Consider the following 19431-nt stretch of genomic DNA (forward strand, 5'->3'; position numbering starts at 1 on the left):
TCTCTTGTTTATGTTCATTTAATTTAAAGTTTTTGTAATATTGTGTGTGTCTGTTATTTTTAAATATGCCTATATCGTTCAGATTTTTATTTCAGTTCATTTTTATGAATTTTAGTACATCAATTAAAACTAAATGAGAATGATAAATGTTGCTTTGGCAGCTAGCTAAAATAAAGTAAGTTTAAGTTTTATTTAAGTGAAACCCAATTTGACGTATCAAAATCTGTATTAAAAATGTTTTATCAAGACTTGAATGCGGGAAAAAATGCCCATGTTCAATGCTAACCTGTATTTATTTACTGCATGAGGACCCAGCCCTTAGCGATTGACATTTGAAAGTAAACTAACCAAAAGGACATCAGATCCATTATCTTTTTGCTTTTTTTATTTATTTATTTATTTTTTGCTCATTTGTTTACCAGAAAGCATTGCTATATGGATTTGGAGACTACATGACATTTAATGTTTCAAAGAAAGAGCACAAGACAGATTTCTACTTAACACATGCAGTAAATCCGCTAAATCTCTTGACATTAAATAAGCGAAGTTTGTAAATAAGGACACAAGCTGGCATTGAAATGAGCGCTCTGCATGAAAGGGAACCAGCTCTCGGTGGTAAACACAAGCGCTGGCTGTTTTCGCCGTACATCGTCTTCAGCCTTCATATGCAGCTGTGACAAATTTCCCAGAAGCCCAGATGGGTCATCTCATCTCACAGCAACATTAGCAGTTTAACGGAGGCCGTTTAAATTATTCACGTCCTTCTTGAGAACATGTTGAAATTCGAGGGCTATATTTGCATAGGACATTCAAAAAACATTTGATTTGGTCAGCATGCAGGAACCAGTGGAGACCAAAGAGGATTGAAGTATTCTGCAGTGCTGATGACAAATATGCCGAATGACAGCTGCATGGAGCAAGACGGCAATCGGCACAGATTTGAGTGCTATAATGATATTGTAATCAAGACTCGAGTCGCCTTGCATACTGCTCTTTTAATTTGGGGAAAGTTCAATATTGCCAGGTTCATGTGTAAAGCCACTAAACCTGTAGAAACAGAAAACATGTCAAAGACAACAACACAAATGTTCAGTCTGTTTTTGGCCATATAGTGAGAGTCAGTGGGGCCAAAAACAGAACTTTTTCAAAACATCTTCTTTTGTGCTCCACAGAATACAGAAAGTCTTAGCTTTGGAATGATGTGCAGGTAATAATGAATGTCAGAATTTTCATTTTTGGGTGAACTATTCATTTAATAGACTTAATTGTATTAAGGCACTTTTAAAAGCAACTTGTCTCAGAGCACATTTCAAGACGTCAAAACATAACATCTGATGATCTGGAAAATATTTAAGTGAGCTAGTCAACTGAATATTTGAGTAGAATGTCTATTTCTAGGTAGAAATTAAATGATAAAAATGTATTGAACTAATTAAATATGCTGCAGTACACACACAAGGGATTGTGGGATATCAAAGGCAGTGAAGGATATATGACATCCTTGAATATGAGCATGGATTCAAGGGTAAATTAAGTAAATATAGTTTTATACAACAGTTCTTTCATGTCCTCGAATCTGATTGGCTGAGAGGAGTGCGATATTCGGGTGATAACAGCACTCCAACCATTTCACCGTTTGTATCACTCCGCTTGCAGTATTTCTCACAGTGAGAAACATGCCTCAATGTTTTTGGAGATGTGAACTCCAGGGCGTCAACGCCGTTCAGACAGACAGACAGACAGACAGAAATAAATGACAGACAGACAGACAGAAATAAATGACAGACATACAGACAGACAGACAGACAGACAGAGATAAATGACTGACAGACAGACAGATAGATAGACAGACAGATAGATAGATAGATAGATAGATAGAGATAAATGATAGACAGACAGATAAATAAAGATAAATGACAGACAGACAGACAGACAGACAGATACATACATGAGAGACAGACAGATAGATAGATAAACACAGACAGACAGACAGACAGATAGATAGACAGACAGACAGAGATAAATGACAGACAGACAGACAGATAGATAAACATAGATAAATGACAGACAGACAGACAGACAGACAGATACATGACAGAGAGACAGACAGATAGATAGATAAACACAGACAGACAGAGAGATAGATAGATAGATAGAGATAAATGATAGACAGACAGACAAACATAGATAAATGACAGACAGACAGACATAGATAAATGACAGACAGACAGATAGATAAACATAGATAAATGACAGACAGACAGACAGATACATGACAGAGAGACAGACAGATAGATAAACACACAGACAGACAGACAGATAGATAGATAGATAGATAGATAGATAGAGATAAATGATAGACAGACAGACAAACATAGATAAATGACAGACAGACAGACATAGATAAATGACAGACAGACAGATAGATAAACATAGATAAATGACAGACAGACAGACAGACAGACAGATAGACAGACAGACAGACAGACAGAGATAAATAAATGACAGACAGACAGACAGACAGATAGATAAACAGATAAATGACAGACAGACAGACAGACAGATACATGACAGAGAGACAGACAGATAGATAGATAAACACAGACAGACAGAGAGATAGATAGATAGATAGATAGATAGATAGACATAGATAAATGACAGACAGATAAACAGATAAATAAAAGACAGACAGACAAACATAGATAAATGACAGACAGACAGACAAACAAACATAAATGACAGACAGACAGACAGACAGATAGATAAACATAGATAAATGACAGACAGACAGACAGACAGATAGACAGATAGATAGATAGATAAACTAATTAAAGAGGTAGTTCACCCAAAATGAAAATTCCATCATCATTTACTCACCCTCAAGTTGTTCCAAACCTGTATGAGTTTCTTTCTTCTAAAGAAGATATTTTGAAGAATGTGGTAAACAGCATGGTCCCCATTGACTTCCGTAATATTTGTTTCCATACTTTGGAAGTCAATGGGGACCAACAACTGTTTGGTTACCAGCATTCTTCAAAATATCTTCTTTTGAGTTCAACAGAAGAAAGAAACTCGTACAGGTCTGGAACAAGCCAGGGACCAGGTGTTTCACGTCACACGCTCAAAGCACACCTTTCCTTCTCATCCACTGCAACAAAATAAGCTCTTAAGAAGCTGTTCCTCCATGAACCGCCTGCTTACAATGCTTCCCGCAGCTGAGGGCTACAGAATGACTCTGTCAAGGTGAAAGAATGAGTTTCCACACAATGATTGGAGTGTGTGTGTGTGTGTGTGTGTGTATGTGTGTGTGTGGGGCTAAGGAACTGTTTCTCCCTCTTGTGAGCAGGAACAGCTGAAGTAGAACAATCTTCAAAGAGGAAGTGCTGAGAGGTAGTTGTAACTGTTATCAGTGGTGCTTCCTCTCTCTCTCTCTGTCTGTCTCTCCATCCTAAGACGATGATACTCAGATGGGTCTTATCTGCATCACATGGTCTAATTGAGTTAACTAGACAGAAATCAAGCATTCTCTGCATTCACAACAGCATGCCGGTGGAATGCTGATGACTTTTCCCCACTCTTTTCTTATTGACTTATTTATTTGAGTTTTTAAAGGCTTTAATATTTCCCCTTTAAGATTCTGCGGATGTTTCCAGAATGTTAAATTCTGGGAGACGTCTGTGAGGGTCACAGTGAGGGCAGCTTTACTCTCCTGTAACAAGAGATGAAAAATAAGCCACTGTGCAAGGGAAAGGTGTTTATGAAGTTTTAGGCTGCACTGCAAAGCAGAAGAGTGGCACATGTGGAGCAAGCCCGATCGAAGTGTCATTTGAACAAGAACACGGTGTGAGGCTGTACGAACACGGCTAATCTGATCTCTCTGGCCAGCTTCAAATTACAAGACGATGACTTCGCTGACAGCTGCTGGATGTACAGCAGGAGAATGACCTCATGTTTGAGGTTTTACTGAAGACAAAGCTCAGAAAGAAGATTTCTGATAAAGTCTACAAGAGTTTGAATTCTCCATCATTTAATTTTGATCAAATTAACAGGATACTACTGTAAATGCTCACACATTATTTAATGCATTTGTTTAGTGCAGGAAATTTTTTTATTTTGAATGTTTTTTAAATGCTTGCTTTAAAAATGCTTTTAGGATTAACAATTTCTGACACTGTTCAACCCTGTTACGCTCTGACATTTTCCCCTCAAATTGTTATATATTAATGTGTGATTTACATTTTACGAAGCACTCCAAAACTGTAACTGCAATACTGTAAGTTATCTATCAAAATAAGTATATAATTTACAAATTTACAGTGACAGAGTTGCACTTAAAGGTTAGTAACAATAAATGAATAAACAACTACAATTTGTAAGAATTCTTTATTTGCATTTCTGTTCAACCCTGTTATGCTGTGACATTTTCTCCTTAAAAAAAAGAATTGAAATGTGATGGAATATTATTGTATATTAATTGTGTTTTACATTTTACAAAGCACAACAAAACCGAGTGATACTGCAGTTTTCTAGCCAACAAGTATATAATTTATATAATTTTCTTGACAGGGCTGAACTAAAGTAGCATTTAAAGGTTAGTAACAATAATAATATTTAAAAAAAAAAAATACAATTTGTGAGAAAATTCTTAATTTGTCTTTCTTTTCAATCATGTTATACTCTGACATTTTCTCCTTAAAAATAAGGAAATGTTATGGAATATTATTCTATATAAATTGTGTGATTTACATTTTACAAAACAGAGAAATACTGCAATTACCAATCAAATTATCAGTATATAATTCCCAAATTTACCGTGATGGGGTTAAAGTCAAGTTCTCAAAGGTTGGTAACAATAAATAAAAATAATTTTTAGGTACATGCATCATCCGTAATTGTCTTTTATTAGTATTTTTAATCTTTTTACAGATCTGTGACTTATGTGCTGGTTGGAATGACAATAAAGAGGCTGAAAAATGATTCAAATGTCACACGTGTCAATTTTTTGGCAACTTTTTTTTTTAATGAAGTGTACAGGTCAAAATTATTTTTAATAAAAAACACCAAATAATTGAAGTTTATGCCTACAATAATACAGAAAGTAAATGTCACCACATAAACACACTACAAATATACCTCCGGATCTTTGTGCTTATTTTGAGAAGGATGTGAAAAAAAAATCTTGCCCTTAGGACATAAAAATAGGGCAGAAAAGAACAGTCCATTTTTATGCATTTTTCTCTCGTTCTGATCCGACTGTTCTGCCGGAGGACCTCTGCAGCTGGAAGCTCTTCTAGTTGGGTTTGGTCAGGAGCTGAGTGGAGAACTCATACAGATCTTTATTGATCTTCTTCAGGGTCTTCACCTCCTCCTCCAGTTCAGACACTCGAACTTTAGTGTTCTCCCCATCACCAAACACACTCTGACAGAGAACAGAGCCACACTTATCATCACATCGTTCCAACACTTTTAACCTATGAATCTTCATGACTTTTACATGACCTTTCCAGTCGTTCACAATTACACATACGTATTCTTATAGATTATTTTCTAGTAATTATTGGGCCAGATATTCACTTGTATGTGAGGCACAAACTTCAGAATTAATAGATTTAAACAAACATATTGTTGTACAAATGTCTCCAATAATACTCTCAATCGACAAAAATGAGAACACTACAGACATTTCCATGATTGTTCCATGACCTTTGTGACAGGAATGGCTTATCTTATGTTATATATTATATTTAGTGCTGTCAAACAATTAATCGCGATTAATCGCATCCAAAATAAAAGTTTTTGTTTACATAATATATGTGTGTGTGCTGTGTATATTTATTATGTATATATAAATACACACACATGCATGTATATATTTAAGAAAAACATGTTACATTTTTATATTAAATGCATGAAAATATTTTCAAAATATATGCTGTAGGTGTGTGTATTCATATATACAATAAATTTACACAATAAACACACATATGTAAACAAAAACTTTTATTTTGGATGCGATTAATCGCGATTAATCATGATTTGACAGCACTAATTATATTATATTATATTATATTATTTTTGTGATGGAGCAACTACAGCTCATTATTATATTAGTACAGCAGTTTGTCTCATATGCTTAGGTTGTAAAAGCATGACTATAAAATCAATTTGTGTTTGTTTTAAAGAACTTGGTAAAGAGTATATTATTGTCTGTGGTTATTGACAAAATGTCCCAGATGTCGATTGCGCTTAACTTGTACTGAACCCGGAACATTCCTTTAATCTAAAAGAGCTAAATCTCAAGCATATATAAACTAGAAGATGAGCTGTGTAAATGAGGAGGTGAGGTTATTTCATATAGAAAAAAAAAACCCTGCACCTGCGTTTAAGAATTCAAGTTTCATAGATTTTCGCTGAGGTCATCAAATCCCGTTTTAGAACATCCTTAATCTAGCGGAGAAAATATTGACATTCCCTTTGTGCTCGATTCCCCCCATGCAGGCACATTTCCCCCAGATTAAGTCGGGAGGGAGGGTAAAAAAAAAAAATTATATATTTATATACATATATCTCCTGAATAAACACAGCGGGCCCTGAGCTCGCCGGCAGGATCCAACTCCCTTTTGAGTGAGTGAAACTAATCCACTTAATGGTCCTGCCAGAGCCGGACTCACTTTAAAAGCGTCAGGAGATCCATGAGGAAGAGGGAACAACCTCTATGGTGACCTGAACGCGTTCGGAGGCGGATAATGGCAACAAACCCCAAAACACCCGTCGGTCCCTCCAGATGGACGGGATTGCGGGGACCATCTGGCCTCACTGTACTTTGACATTTTAAAGAGGCTAAAATAATGTATTTGGACAGAGTTATGAGGTACGCAGCTTGAGCTTTGCCTGTATTTAATTCCCTGAACAGCTGATGTTCAATAGGCCGGAAGTATACAGACACCCCCTCTTAATTAAGGAGGCTCATAAAATCAAGAATACAAGAATTTGGTCTCACATTTTCAGTAGAATGGGGTACTGAAGGTCCTCTTCTACTCTAAATGCTTGAGCTGAGAGAAAATAAACTCTTAGGCTTTATGTGTTAATCAGTTCAGCTTCAAGCCCAGTCTGATGGCTCTGACTCTGACAGATGTGTGCAAGTGGCTCATTTCCTGCAGGAGGAAGCGAGTGAGATGCTCTATATGAAAGATTGTAGTATTGTATCGATCGCCTCTGTAAATCACAGCGTGCTGCGGTAAATATTTTGTATAGCTGACTTGTCCCAGGAAACCCTTTCCTAACACTCTGCTGTCTGTTCTCACATTATCAATTAATTTAAGTATTTATTCATTCATTCCTCAGTGAATGTAAGCCTATGTAATATTTGCTCATTTTACAGTCTACCAGTCGAATCGGAAGGTAGATCACGTCAAAAATTAAGATGTCATATGATGCTGCTAAAAAGAACATTATTTTGTGTATTTGGTGTAATGAAATGTGTTTATGCGGTTTAAAGTAAAAAAAAACACATTATTTTCCACATACTCTACATTATTGTTTCTCCTCTATGCCCCGCCTTTTTGAAACACGTCGATTTTTACAAAGCTCATCGGTCTGAAAAAGCAAGGTGTGCTGTGATTGGCCAGCAACGGTCCTCCATAAAATGTGCTGCATACATCTAAATATGCAACTTTATCTTCTTTATGCACCAAGAGCTTGTAACACTCCAAAGAGAAAGGAAAAATTGAAATCGCATCATATGACCTCTTTAAAGGTGGGTGATTTCAGAGAGCAAGCTAGCTTTAAAAGCATAAGATTCCACCCTCCCTGCAAATCACTCTCCGAAGCCATGCCTCCTCCAAAACACGAGATCGTGAGATGGCGTTGGTGGAGGGTTGAATGCAATGCTGTCAGATTACCTCATGTCTCATTCACTGGTGAGAAAACATTACAGTACAAAGCGTATAATATTACAATAACGCTTTTCATTCTTGCTCGGTATGCAATATGTCTATAATCATGTCTGCGCGAACAGGGCGCGTGGAGGTAGGCAAATACATATGTTGACAAGCAGCCTATTGTAGCCCTCTGACTGAGGGATATGATTGGACAAACATTTAATGATCTTACGTCTTCCACAGACAATATAAATACATTTAGTCCACTTAACTTGGTGATTTCTATCGGAATGTGAAGAGACTTTCAACCAGCATAACAAAAATGGTTTTGAACCAAATCACCTACCCTGCCTGGTTGGCTGTCTTGGTAGCCTTAAAGCCACATATTATTAGGGATGCACCAGCGCATCAGCCAATAATCTGTGTCGACTGATCAAAGCAATGATGTGCTTATATGGAAAAGGTTTTAAGCCAGGGTTGCCAGGTCCATGGTTTGTCCCTTCACCAAACATTATTTCTAGCGCACCTCCTGTCCAGTAATCGCAAAGAGCTTTGTTCTTGGTTACAAGAGACAAACAGTGCATCTGAAATCACGTACTGTCTGAATAGGTACTACATTTGAATTTGAACTTTGAGACAGTTAAAAAAAGTACATTGTAGTATGAATATGGGTAGTATGAAGGAAATTCAGACGTATTACATCTACCATGTTGTTACTATCATGTGCTATTTATAAATATTCATGCTATTCATAAACTCTCTCCCGTGGCCTCATGGGATAATAAAGAATCTTTGACTGTGCACTTCAGAATCCGGGCGGAAGCAGTAGATCATCCGGGTACTTTTCACCTACTGTTTTTCGCCTACTATGAATTCGGACATCCTACTCGTTTGACATACTGTTTTTCCGCATACTAAGAATTCGGACATACTACTATTTAAGCATACAGTTTTTCATATACTATGAATTCGGACATACTACTCTTTTGGCATACTTTTTTCCCACATATTATGAATTCGAACATACTACTCTTTTGACAAACTGTTTTTCCCATACTATGAATTCGGACATACTACTCTTTTGGCATACTGTTTTTTTTGTATACTATGAATTTGGACATACTCATTTGAAATACTGTTTTTCCGCATACTATGAATTCGGACATACTACTCTTCTGACATACTGTTTTTCCACATATTATGAATTTGAACATACTACTCTTTTGTCAAACCGCTTTTCCCATACTATGAATTCGGACATACTACTCTTTTGGCATACTGTTTTTTTGTATACTATGAATTTGGACATACTCATTTGGCATACTGTTTTTCCCCATACTCTGACATGCTATTCTTTTGGTATACTTTTTTTTTGCATACGATGAATTCAGACATACCATTCTTTGAGTATACTGTTTTCCGTATACTATAAATTCAGACATACAATTCTTTGTGCATACTGTTTTTCGCATACTATATAGTAGGCAAGTATTCAATTTTGGACGCAGTGAAAGTCTCAATGCTCTAATTTTGACAACTTTATCACAAAATTCAAGCAATAAATGCCCTTTTGACACTCATAAATGTAGCATGACAGATTGCTGTAGTGCCTTAGGAACGCGAATCCCTTCCACTTTACTACTAGTTACGGCACAAAATAAACATGAATAAACTTCAGAGGATATGTGGAAAGATAAAAGTAAAACTAACTGAAATGTATCCTCTCTCATGTAATCACTCGATCAGTGTTTCAACATCAGGAAGACGTCAATAAAACAGCTTGTAATCAATGTCACTTAACATTGCATTTACATCAGGAAAGTTATCCAGTGTTCACAGTTGGTTATTTAGCCTTAAAAAACACTAGAGCGAGCTTATTTACTGATAATTATATATGTATGTTTGAATAAATCTGACATAAGGAGAAGTTTCTATGAAAACTACCTTACGTGCAACTGAGTTGTATGCAAACATTTCTGTTTTTATTTGACTGCGATTATTATATCTGAACATAAATAGCAGTTGAATACAGTAGTTTGGTCTCTGTTGTTAATTTTAACCTCTATTATTATAGCAACATACCAAATGAGTGGCTTCCCTGTATAGTTTACAGCATTAGATGAGAGAGATTGTTTTCCTTATCGTTATGAGTTTTCTGAATAATCGGTATAGGCAGAGAAATTTAGTACTGGTTATCATAGCAAAGAACCTTAATTTGCTGAACATTTCATTTAAACAATATTTGATCACAATTCATATGAAAAGGTTGTGTTAATTACCCAGATGGGCATAGTTGTTAGCCATCTTAAAATGGCAATTTGATTACTCTGCCTGGCTGAGCACTAGTACACACTACAAGTGCTCCATCTCCACTCTCTTCACGCGGATCATCAAAAAAAATCAAAGCTAACAGGCTACAAACCATCTCTGCCTTAAAAGCCTTGCTAAAATTCAGTTCACAGTAACGACTGACTCACAACAGCAGCGGTGAACTTCCCCGCTTACCTTGTCAGTGACAGCACACATCAGAGAGTAGAGCTCGTCTGCTTTCTCCAAATACGTCCCCTCTCGCTCCTGAGAGTGTGAAAAGACAAAGCAAAACACTTTAAACATCAACATAATAGCATGTTAAGCTACAATAATAATCGATTGTGCAAATAAGGTGTTTGTGTGTAGCATTTCCCGTGACACATGTGTCCTGAAGTGGCTGTGCCAACCGTGAGAGGGTCAATTACAAACAAGGTCTAATCATGGCTGTCTCCTGCAGGCTGATCACTGCTGACAGTGAATAAGTGGCTGGGGGTTTGTGGAGGAGATGACGTTGTTCCAAGGGTCCAACGAGATTATTAAGGCTGACAATGAAAATCTCAGCAAGGTCAATCTCTTTTAAACAGCCATTCCCAGATCCTGCCATCTTACTCTGCTGATTTACGGACCATCAGTGCCCGTCTGTGGGAATTTACTGTTCCTGCCTTGATGGATACAGTAAAGCTGCTGATTTCACAGAAAGATGAGTAAAGCAGGTGCTGCTGCTCAGCATAGTAGTTTGAATGTGCTCACAAAAACACCCACAGACACTCACAAATGTGAAATATTGTACTTGTAATATTGTACATAATTGTACATAATTTCCTTAATGTGGAGGCTTTTCTTACACTACCATTCAGAAGTATGTGCTCAGTACGATTTTGCTTTTTTGTTTTTATTTGAAATAAATACCTTTTAACCAATCAATAATATTAATACTATAAAGAAAGGGCAAAATAAACTGATCAAAAGTGACAGTAAAGACATTTATAATGTAACAAAAAAATTGCTGTTTCAAATAAAAGCTGTTCTTTTGAACATTCTATCAATAATCTTGAAAAAATGAATCACGGTTCCCTTAAAAACAGTAAGCAGCACAGCACAGCACAAACATAAATTAAATGTAATATAAAGTACAAGTGAAATAAACCATTTTCATATTTATTGTGTTAAAATTATAAATTTTGTCCCAGAACTGTAACATAATTTCCCCCACAACAATTCTTTTGATCAAAATTAAGAACAAGTTTTATTAAAAGTAGGACACATAAAGTGCACATAAATCTGTAAAATTAGCCTACCATTTTATTTTTGAAAATGTTAATGTAATTTCCACTAGCACCTTTTCCACCACAGAATGATATCGCTAAACTCCAGCGTACATTTTTTCTCTATGTTTTCAGCTCATAAGCATTTTTATTGTAATACAGAGAGAGCGCATGTGCAAGGTTGCCAGGTTGGAAACATCAAGTAAACCACTGGACATAAGATTTAAACTCTTGAAATCTGGCAACCGCAACCAGGAAAGCTTGTGGAGGCTTGTTACCAATGCAAAATAACACAAATGCCAAATTAAAATGAAACGTTTTCAGGATAAATAAACAGCTGGCAAATATCGCAGACGATTAAGCTTAATAAAAAACTGCTTCAGAATTAGCTATGAAAGCAGAGCGGTCGACCTCTGCAGCTCCGGCAGCAACCGTTAGCCCACCACCATGAGCTGCCAAATTCAGGGCCAAATAAGAGCTTTCATATCTTTATACAAAGTTAAGGGCCGTAACCCACTGTCCTCAAGCTCCACTCCATTAGCACAGAGCGGAGCAGTCCTGAGCTCCTCCAGGATGGCAACAGGTCTGATGGAAACCCATCTTACCGCTGACCTCCATCTGAATAGAGTCAGCCACACTGCTAATAGATTTCCCCCTTGAGTCGCGATTATTTAGAGCGTCGAGCGGTTCAATTCAGGCCGGATTTCGCAGTGTACCCCTCCCAGCGGGGTCGTCGCTTCACCTTCCAAGCGAATAACAGAAACAATTCCATAAGAGAAATTAATTTTCTCAGTGCAGCTTTAATTTACACGCCGTGTGGAATGCCAATCATGCCGAATGTGTGATGTTGGGTGCAGCCTCTGGGTCGCAGTTATTTTTGCTTCCCGGTATAAGTATTAATGCACTTATCAAAACATTTGTTTTCGGATCCCTCTCACTGTGCAGAGGTGAAAGAAGCGTGTTTTCCAGATAGCATGTGCTCTCCCAGAGGCTGGAAGATTAGCCGCTCTGTAAATAAGCTAAGGGGGAGGGGGAGGAAGAGGAAAACAGCAGATATGCAGAAAGAAGGAAAGATAAAAAAAAAAGGTTGGACCCACTGAGCAGGTGGTGGGCAAATGTAAGACTTTATAAGCATTTCATTTTTAGGTCTGTAATTGATTTTGACATGGAGGGAATTACGGTCAGGCCGCTAACGGCTGTAAGCATTCATCACGTTTGAACTCTGCTGTTGGTGAGGAGGCAGATCCATATGTGCAACTTGCATTAAACACCTTTGACCTAATCGTATCACCCACATACAGCTGTGACACCTTATACAAGTGTCAACATCTGCATTAAAGGAAAAGAACAACCACCTGATTATGCATTTGAGGATGGCTGGATATTCATGATGGATTTGCACTGATTTTGTTGTCAATATTATTTATTTATTTATTTATAAGATGTATTTAGCAACATTTAGGTTATGATGAGTTATGACATATTGAGTAAAAATGACAAGAACAGTAAATCGTTCAATAACATGCATGTAGAAAATAAATTTCGTTTTATATAGATGTGCAACAGTTGGGTTCTGGAAGTAAAAGTGCCTTTCATTTTCTCGATAGAGAAATTGATTTTGAACAATAACTGAAAAACATTTAGAGACAGACAGACCAACTGTGAGCTCCGAGGCTGTTAATCAATGGTATATTCTTTTGTTGAGGCCATCATCAACTTCTGTTTTAAATAATCATATTTAACAGCTCAATCCCTTGTGAAAAACTACATTACCCATGATGCTAGGGGTGGGCGATATGACCAAAATTTTATATCACAATACGAGTAATTTTATTTCACGGTAACGATATGTGACCCTGGACGACAAAACCAGTCATAAGTGTCAATTTTTCGAAATTGAGATTTATACACCATCTGAAAGCTGAATAAATAAGCTTTCCATTGATGCATGGTTTGTTAGGATAGGACAATATTTGGGCTGAGATACAACTATTTGAAAATCTGGAATCTGAAGTCCTTAGCAATGCATATTACTAATCAAAAATTAAGTTTTGATATATTTACGGCAGGTAATTTACAAAATATCTTCATGGAACATGATCTTTACTTAATATCCTTATGGTTTTTGGCATAAAAGAAAAATTGACAATTTTGACTCATACAATGTATTTTTGGTTATTGCTACAAATATACCAGTGCTACTTATGACTGGTTTTGTGCTCAAAGAGTTATTTTTGCTTTAAATAAGGTCTTCATGATATCAAAATGTTGATACAATAGATATTTCATAATTCTTGTCACCAGTGTCAATACCACAAAAAAACATACTAGCTAAAAACAAAAACAAAAAAAACTTAAGCTCGCTGAAGGCAAGTAGACAGTCAGCGATTAAATAAGAATAAGAAACTAATTACAAGCAATAGGACATAAACTACAGTAGAACAAATAAATGAGAAATGCTACATACATTGTATAAAGTAATCAAAGTTATAAAAACACTACATATTCTTTTCTGTGTAAATTAAATATTTCTTATTAAAGTTACAAAAGTGTTTTAGTCAAGAGCACTGAGAGATTTTCTCTCTTTTATTTAACATGAATGACTTTAAGAGCTGGATCCAATATACTGTTTCACATGTTTTCTTTCTCAGTTGTTTGCTTTGACTTAAGACCTAAATTACTGTGTTTACAAGGATACTTGCAAAGACGGGTATTTTGACACATACAAGTGTGTGTATTTAACCGTTCAAGGCCTATAAAGCTGCAAAAATAACTCCGTTAAATACTCTGAGCACCGCCTTCACGTGCACACGCCTCTCTGACAGCACTCAGAAACAAGCAAAATGAGTTCTCTTTTGCTGCCGATTGCATTTCAATGGCTTAAAATCAGTTGTTTTTAAACCAAAATGCTTAAAAATTTATGTAAACGATACGTTTTCGTGACCACATAGCACAGCAATGGCATGTGAGCGTGTAACTGCAATAGAGATGATTGTCAAAAATCTCAACCGGCTGTCAAATTTCTACCGGTTAATCGTGTCTACCGGTATATCACCCACCCCTACATGATGCTGTACAGAAAATATCCCACCAATCAGAGAGTCACAGCAGGAAAAAGAGCAGCAAACGAATGCTGCGCTCTGTCCACTCCCATAAAGCATTGCAAATGACGTACCTGAGTCAGTCTTCCCACGCTCTCAAAACACTTAATATTTGAATCTATGGATGCTTTCACACCTGTAGATCGATTGCTTTGTTCCGAAACAGGGATTAAAATTATTACAATGTTGCTTTTTATTCTTGATGCGGTTCGCTTTCACACGCCAATGTTTCTAAACGGACCAAATTTGTTAATACAAGTCAAGCGCGAGTAAACTGTTCTCTCATTGGTCAAAGTTTCACGGTTTATTTTCCGGGATTCCACTTAGCTGTCACGCATGTCATCTGTCAGGATGGAACGACAACATCTTCATCGGAGTCCAAGCAGGAGTCCAAGATTCATTGGGAAAACATTTTTAAAATGCACATACTAGGAAGAATAGCAATAAGACGGCATTATAAAATGAAAAAGTACGCTTTGATTTTGAATGGTGAAGACGTGCTCACCCACAGACATTCACAGGTTCATGTTGAAGTATTACGATTGTTTTGGCGCAGATACGGCCGCGATTGCCGTGTTCACATATGCCCCAACGGGCTAAGGGGGGAAACGCGCCAGGTTCCGAAACAACGGGCCAGGTGTCTTTTTAGCAGCATCATATGACCCCTTTAAATATATAATAGAAGATATGTTATACACTACCATTGAAAAGTTTGGAAATAAAGAAACTGATGCATTCAGTTTCTGATTTAAATTTTTGTAGCAAAAACATGTTTATGCTAATTTCTGTAAATCATTTCAAACTGCTTCAATAAAACAATTACGTTTCAAGAATTACAATTACGCATATAGCTGTAAATGATCAAATATAATGTTAAAATCTTCCTGTGCTTATTAAGTGAGTAAAAGTGCACGAAACATCCTTATTTAAATGTGCATTTAAAGAACAAAACCAGAGAAAGAATAATCCTTTGAAACTATTAAATAAGACAATATCAATATACATATAAAAAAACATCAAATGACTGAAAACATAGATAAATAATATATTATATACTATCAAATATTCTGGCTATATTGTTCAGTCCTAGTACACAGCAAGTCCTTCATTATGTCAGATTTATAGAAGCATAGCTTTTTTAAATAAGAATGTTTTTTGCTTCCGCATCTTTTAAGACATTTATATGTAAATGACCTCTGGCTTTGGCTAAACCTTTGCATGTGACCTTTTGCCTTTCTCAGGGAAGGCCAAGTAGCTGCATACCAACTATGAATTGATAAGTAAATGTAACACTGTTGCTCTAAATGAGCAATTGTGACATCTCATAAAAATTCTCAGTGGACCTTATACTATTTTCCATGATATGTGCCCTTTAAATCGTAAGCGATGTTTCAGATGTTACCTGTGTGCTGGCTCCCAGTCTCAGACACATGCCTCCGGAGCCCGTGCCGTCACCCTGCTCAGAGGGGTTCAGGTGGCGACTGAACCGTGGCAGTGGGACGGCTGGATGACTGTCAGCAAGGAACATGTTGGCAGGTGCTGGTATGATAACAGCATTGGTCACGTGACCTGTTGAAGAGACGAGATGGATTAAAATAACAGTTCTCTATGAAAACTGTAGCAGTTTAGTAAAGCTTTGTGAATATTGAAATCTTGGAAGGAAAACAGTCCATTTTAACACAAACCGTTTCCTCAGTCAAAATAATTAATATTCTTAATATTATTTATATAATATAATAACTTCAATGTTTCAAATAAAATTTTAAAAATCATATCGGTGAAATAGTGCTCCATCGTTATTTGGTGTAACAGATATATTTATGTAAAAGTGAACAACATACTCCGACCTGTAATTATTAAAGTATATAAAAGAAATCATACTACATTTTTTATAATATTTTAAATTATTTAAGACAAATGGGACAAACCTAGTGGTTTGAAGGATAGTTGCAAGGATTGGTAAAGATTTAAAATGACAATTACTTAACATTTTGGGGCTGCACTGTGATCCTTAAATAGAGTCTTTTAATGTCATCTAATAATAATTATAAATATTCTTGACAATATTTTTTGTTATTTCAACTATTCCTACACTGAATGACATTAGTGAGTGTTTTCTGTAAATCATGGTAAAAATGTATGAGTCTATGTTTTTTGCTACAAATAAATAAATTAAATTAAACAGGACACATAGTAAATAGCAATAATAACAATATATTAAGAAATGAAGGATCATGTTACACCGAAGACTGAAGTAATGACTACTTTCTATTGTAATATATTTTAAAATGTAATTTATTTCTGTGATGGCAAAGCTGAATTTTCAACTGTAATAAAATTTCACAATATTACTGTTTTTACTGTATTTTTTATCAAACAAATGGAGTCTTGGTGAGCAAAAGAGACTTCCAAAAACATATATACTGTCTTTATGTATATATATTTCCTGCGTCATGTGTAGGGTTGGGTATCATTTGGGTTTTTTACGATACCGGTGCCAAATCGATACTTTTAAAACGGTACCTGAACCGATACTTAAAAACAATAAATAAATAAATACCCAAAATAGGATGGATTGGCCATTATTGAGTGCTATAAACACATTTAATGTCTGTTTCATTCATACTGGACACCAGAGGGCGCCCTCGCGTAGAAACTCCACATGTGCATCACAGAAGTAATAGGACTCAGGAAATCCCTATACTCTTTGCTAATATGGACAAAGGCATTGCTATCGCTGTAACGGAGTAAACAGAAGATATAAACGTTCTGAATGATAAAACTTGCAATGAGAAGCATTTCTAAACCCGCTGTCCAACAAAAGAGAACACTATAAAGTTTTTACTCCACAACTGCTTCCTTTTGTGATCTGATGTGGCTTCTTGTCACAGAATGAGGCAGAAAATATGTTCTATACTGTAAAAAGCATATGGTAAAAAGACTGTCGATTAGCAATGGATTATAAATATACTTAATTATGATGAAAATACCAAAGATGGCTTGAATAACATCACAGCAGCATCTGTGTGTCTGAAGCCCGTCTTTCACACTGACCGAAACACACTGGCAGGAGAAAGTTTGTTTACCTTCATTGAGCTGACGCAGTGTCTACACACTCTCAGGAGTATAACAGCGTTCCTGCAGTTCACCTGAGATTAATTAACAGCAACCAGGTCCAACTAAGCTTCTGGCATCTGCTGTCTATTCTCCTCTATAAAAGAGTTAAACACAAATCATCTGCACCAGTGAACTACATTAGCTCAGGTACTAAACATCACCCCCTAAAGCAGACTGATGGATCAAAACAAAAGCTTGTAAAGACCAGATAATCATGTTCTTCAGCATGATCTGAGAATGATCTAAAAAGCATTTTGTGCTTCACTGAAAGCAGGAACATCTGAGCTTTGGTACAAAGGAATTTTGATAAATTGAAATAGAAATAGAAAATATATTACACACTACTGTTCAAATGTTTAAAAGTTTTGAAAAAAAAAAAACATAACATTTATTCAGCCAGAATCATAGCCCTTGGATCGATGGATGTGATTGGATGAACATTTTATGGTTCTAGGCCTTCCAAAGACGATATAAATAAATATAAACACATTTAGACCAGTCAACTTAGTGATTATGAAGAGATCAGAATGTGAAGAGACTTTCAACCAGCATAACAAAAAATGTTTTTGAACCAAATCACCTATCCTGCCTTTAAACTGACCAAAATGACAGGAAAAAACATGTTTAACGTTACGCAATATTTCTATTTCAAATAAATGCTGTTCTTCTGATCTTTTAATTTATAAAAGAATACTGATTTCCACTAAATTTTTAAGTAGCACAAACTTTTCAAAATTGATTAATAAGAAAAAAATGTTTCTTGAGCACTAAATCAGCATATTAGAATGATTTCTGAAGATTATGTGACACTGAAGACTGGAGGAATGATGCTGAAAATTCAGCTTTGCATCACAGGAATAAATTACATTTTAAAATATTTTACAATAGAGAAAAGTTATTTTAAATTGTACTAATATTTCACGTTTTTAACTAGTTTTTGTCAGCTAAATACAGCATAAGAGACTATATATATATGTATATATATATATATAATATTTTAAATTATTAGCATTAAATTCAGTAAAAATTTGAATTGAAAAATGTACAAATAAAATATGAAAAATCCAAAATAGAAGCATTTTTTCAAAGATCTTTGAACCCCACTATATAGCAACATAATATTGAACCCACAGGTGCACATAAAAAATTCACCAAAATATTTAATAAACAAGTCAAATACATTATATAAAATGTATACAAATATATACAAACAAATATATTTTATAGCAAAATCCTGAAATTATTTCCATGAATTGCAGGTCTGCATTAGATTCTGACACAGATTTTCAATATGTTTGCAGACTTTTGGACCTAATTTAAAGAAAATAAAATGTATGCAAATATGCCGTATTTAAATGCTGCATACAGTACATTGGTCAAATTTTTTTTTTAAACAATGAAACTGAAAAAACTGAACCACGTCAACATAAGATCAGACATGCACCAGCAAGAGCTCAAAGTTTCCATAAAAGCTCAGAAAATGCCAATGATTTTCCATCAGAAATTGATGAAACCCCAGCAAACAAAATTAAGGTAAGTATCCACACTTCAAAGATGCTGTGTGTGGTAACTGTTTTCAACAGCACAATTTTGTCCTGTCATCCTGATATCCTCTAAAGATTAATCATTGCATAATTTCACAGAAAGAGACAGAGTGAGGAGATCTATCACACAGAAGAGTCTGTTGGCAGATTAGATTAGACTCATAAACTGTGTTGGCGTTTGATAGAAAAATTAAAAAATGAGCTCCATCACTCA

The 19431-nt window shown here is 35.7% G+C and overlaps 1 protein-coding gene across 1 annotated transcript in view; it reads right to left on the reverse strand.

Annotated features, from left to right (window-relative positions):
- Window positions 1-4832: 4832 nt before the first annotated feature.
- Window positions 4833-19431, reverse strand: part of wdr18 (WD repeat domain 18) — a 78529-nt gene continuing 63930 nt past the window's right edge. The window contains exons 8-10 of the mRNA XM_016570072.1: window positions 15959-16125; window positions 10386-10454; window positions 4833-5419 (exon numbers count right to left, since the gene is read on the reverse strand). Of these exons, the coding sequence (XP_016425558.1) occupies window positions 5291-5419; window positions 10386-10454; window positions 15959-16125 (365 nt within the window). The 3' untranslated portion in view covers window positions 4833-5290. The remainder of the gene's footprint in view (window positions 5420-10385; window positions 10455-15958; window positions 16126-19431) is intronic.

Source organism: Sinocyclocheilus rhinocerous, unplaced genomic scaffold (genome assembly GCF_001515625.1).
Source record: "Sinocyclocheilus rhinocerous isolate Xijiao unplaced genomic scaffold, SAMN03320098_v1.1 scaffold711, whole genome shotgun sequence".
Lineage (NCBI taxonomy): Eukaryota > Metazoa > Chordata > Actinopteri > Cypriniformes > Cyprinidae > Sinocyclocheilus > Sinocyclocheilus rhinocerous.